The 3,295-nt window shown below is 36.4% G+C and overlaps 1 protein-coding gene across 20 annotated transcripts; it reads right to left on the bottom strand.

The window, feature by feature from the left end:
- Window positions 1-951: 951 nt before the first annotated feature.
- LOC111481253 lies at window positions 952-3,220 on the bottom strand. 20 transcript variants are annotated; one of them, XR_002718012.1, is made up of 5 exons: window positions 3,053-3,220; window positions 2,288-2,938; window positions 1,933-1,978; window positions 1,477-1,660; window positions 952-1,359 (listed from the first exon to the last, which is right to left on the bottom strand). XR_002718012.1 is itself a non-coding variant. In XM_023126656.1 (4 exons), exons 1-4 carry the CDS (start codon window positions 3,165-3,167, stop codon window positions 1,061-1,063), a joined length of 282 nt encoding a protein of 93 aa, XP_022982424.1. In that variant the 5' UTR covers window positions 3,168-3,220; the 3' UTR covers window positions 952-1,060. The 20 variants fall into 20 exon arrangements, 2 of the variants coding, with proteins under 2 accessions (XP_022982424.1, XP_022982423.1); XR_002718016.1 differs by having other exon boundaries at window positions 2,697-2,938; XR_002718019.1 differs by having other exon boundaries at window positions 2,788-2,938.
- Window positions 3,221-3,295: the final 75 nt, after the last annotated feature.

Here is a 3,295-nt window from a genome sequence, read left to right as displayed (position 1 = left end):
AAAAAAAAAAAAAAAAAAAAAAAAAAAACTTTAAAGAAATTTTATGGATATTTTTTAATATATGGGTATTTTTAAAATTTTAAAATAATTAAAAGATCTTAATTAAACTTATTACTTGAAATTAACTTAACAATTTACTTTTGTTAATTTTGTTTAATTGATTTTATGCTGACTAAGCCACGTTTGTTTGAGGTCATTGCAAGTATACAACAGTAGCGTGGAGATGGCAATTGCCAGCTCATTTCTTACGTGTCCAAATCCAATATTTAAATTTCCCAAACCTCGGACCATTGCTTCTTTTTTTTTTAATTCTTTTTTTTTTTTAATTAAAAAAGGCATCGATAAATTTGTTACGCTAGGTAGGACGGTCGTATTTTATTATTATTTCCGTTTAAATTAATCTTCTTACGTTCTCGTGCTCTCTATTTGTATTAAATTTACATAAAATATTATTTTAGTGGCTGTCTGTTCGTAAATTTACCACGCCGCAATTGTAGCAGCCACGAATATTACTAAAGAAAAAAGTCTAAATAGTAATAGTAATAGTAACTATAGTAGGTAACTAATCTAAATAAAGAAATAAATCAAACCCCCCTAGATTTACCTCCCTGCCAAATTTTAGTAACATTGCCGCCTAAAAATTTTAGTAAGAGCAAAGTTAGTTCTTGCCAAAAGGATATCGTAATTATGGGGATCTTACAATCCACCCCTTTGGGAGCCACTATCCTCGCCACTCACCGTCCAGTGTCTGACTTTGATGCCATTTGTAATAGTCCAAGTTCACCGCTAGCAGATATTGTTTGCCGTCAATATCTCACAGCTTTAAAACGCGTCTGTTAGGAATGTTTTGTTTTTCTTTCCAACCGACGTGAGATCTCACGCTGGAATACAAACTAAGCAAGAATATGTGAACAAACCCAGGGGATGATCGATGATTAATAGTGTATTCCGTTGTCCCCCGACTACACAAAGATTTATCATAGATGAGCCGATCGTTCGGATAACAACCTTGCATGCAGACCTAAACACGACATAATTAGTTGATACATTAATACCTCTTCTATTCATGAATGCAACGAGGAATCGTAATCTGTTGGCCCTGTGAAGCATGAACAGATGATGAAGCTAAATTGTCATTTTTGTGCTAAGCCAACATGACATATGAAATACAAGCATGTTAGAACGAGTGTGGTTTGATTTAGCCCTCGAAAGATGAGATTCCAATGCGAGGTATCAACGTTAACAGAAAAGGCAAAGAGTGCAAGAATCAAACCAACCGAAACTTTGGTGTATATAGCCATGGCGTTGGGAAAGCTTCTGATTCTCGCCTGCCCAGAATATGGTTTCTTCCAAAGCACCCTGCAATTAGAGCTACTTCGAGGTTATTGGACAACAAACAGCAATTTGAGTTCTATTTTCAACTTAGATACTGAAAAAAACGACTTGTTGAAAAGCCATTTAGAACACAGAATTTACTTGTAATTGAACAGAGAGATAGAGTTGTTCCACTTCCAATGGATGACTCCTTGATTTCATTTCCTAATGGATACCAAATAGGATGGTGCCTGGAAATGGCCAGACATTCTTGGCACATGAAACTTGGGGTCCAACCAGAAGTTTGGCACCCCAACAGTATTCAGGCTAAATTTTTGGTATGACACTGCATTCGACCAGAATTTTGAGAGATGCATCATGTTAGAAATCACGACTCTCTACAATAGTATGATATTGTCCAACTTTGAGCATAAGCTCTCATGGCTTTACTTTAAGCTTCCCCAAAGTATCTCATATCAATCGAGATGTATTCCTTGCTTATAAACCCATGATTATTCTCTAAATTAGCTAATATGAAACTCCCTCCCAATAATCCTCGTTCACTTCATCCAAGATTATCTATGACCCACTGAACATTTTCATGTACTTGATCGTAACCTTTGATGCCTCAGCGAACCATCAGATCCCATCCCATCTTCACTATCTACAAAAATGTAAGATCATCAGCAAAATTAAGACGAACACTAAGGTTATGTCAAGATGGTATTCGGAGCTGTGACATTTAATGAAAACTATTATGAATTAAGAGACAGGTTCAAGGTAGAAAAACAACTAACAGGTAAGATAGCATCAGAATATCACCCACAAACAGGATAAGATCAGACGGCATAACCCCATATCCAAGTATTCAAATGCATATCCAAGTATTCAAATGCATATCCAAAGCCATGGCGAAGTACTGACCCCTTGAAAGGAATTTCTAGGAGAATTTTCATTTAAAACATAGCAGTACCGGGAAGAAGCAGTCCGGTGTGCTGACACTGATATAATATACAAATTGTGGTGTTGGTATCCTCTGTCCGGCAAAATTCCAAGGCATCGGCTGAGCAGTTCAAATGGGATCTGAATTGAAAAGTCGATATCAATGATAAACAAATAATGAGAAGAAAAACTGCGTTACAGTGCCTCTAAATGGTTATAGCACATGAACAAGTGAACTGAAACGGGCAAAAAGAAACTATGTAATCTAATAATAAGAAATCTAATCTCCTAATGGATTGAAACCATAGCTTATTTCAAGATCTTTATCAGAGTATCATCCAGAGTATGAAGCTCAGTCTAAATCTGTCTATTTCTTCGTTTATCCTTGAAATTCTCAGATGAAGTAATAGAGGTAGAGCAAGCACCAAAAACAATCTAACCTCAATTTCTAGGGATTTGAATGAGCCAAATAGATAGTTGATCCACATCAAAAGAAATTATCGAGGCAACAGCAAGAGGAAAGTGTCAAACCAGTTAGATTCTGAACACCTCCTGAAAATTATAATCCAACAAGCTACGAAATGTGCCTTATCGTACATAAAACGGATTAATAAATCTACAACAAGCTTGGTTTGTAACATTTCTGGTGTTGAATCAGAGTCTTGCACCAAATGTTACGTCTCTGAAAAGTTTGGCCAATTACCAGCATCCTTTCAGATTTTACATTGCATTAATCACACATAATCGATAATTTAATAGAACTATACTGTCACAAAGAGAGAGATCCTTTCATTACCTGCCATAAATCTAAGCCCTCGTGATCTGAACTGTACCGACGTTTTCGCCATTTCCACACGCGGCGCAGGCTTCCCTGGAGAATCAACACACTCAAATCTCCCGAACGCCTTCATCTGAGTGTTCGGAGCCACAATAACCCATGATTGGTTCGCCTTAATTGGCTGAAATGCTAGGCATGCAACCACAAAAGGGGACACCATTTTTATTCATTCCTTCAAAAGATTTAAATACAAAAAAAAAA

This window comes from Cucurbita maxima, unplaced genomic scaffold (assembly GCF_002738345.1).
Source record: "Cucurbita maxima cultivar Rimu unplaced genomic scaffold, Cmax_1.0 Cma_Scf00006, whole genome shotgun sequence".
Lineage (NCBI taxonomy): Eukaryota > Viridiplantae > Streptophyta > Magnoliopsida > Cucurbitales > Cucurbitaceae > Cucurbita > Cucurbita maxima.
The sequence above is the reverse complement of the archived record's forward strand: the minus strand, read 5'-3'. Positions and strand labels throughout refer to the sequence as shown.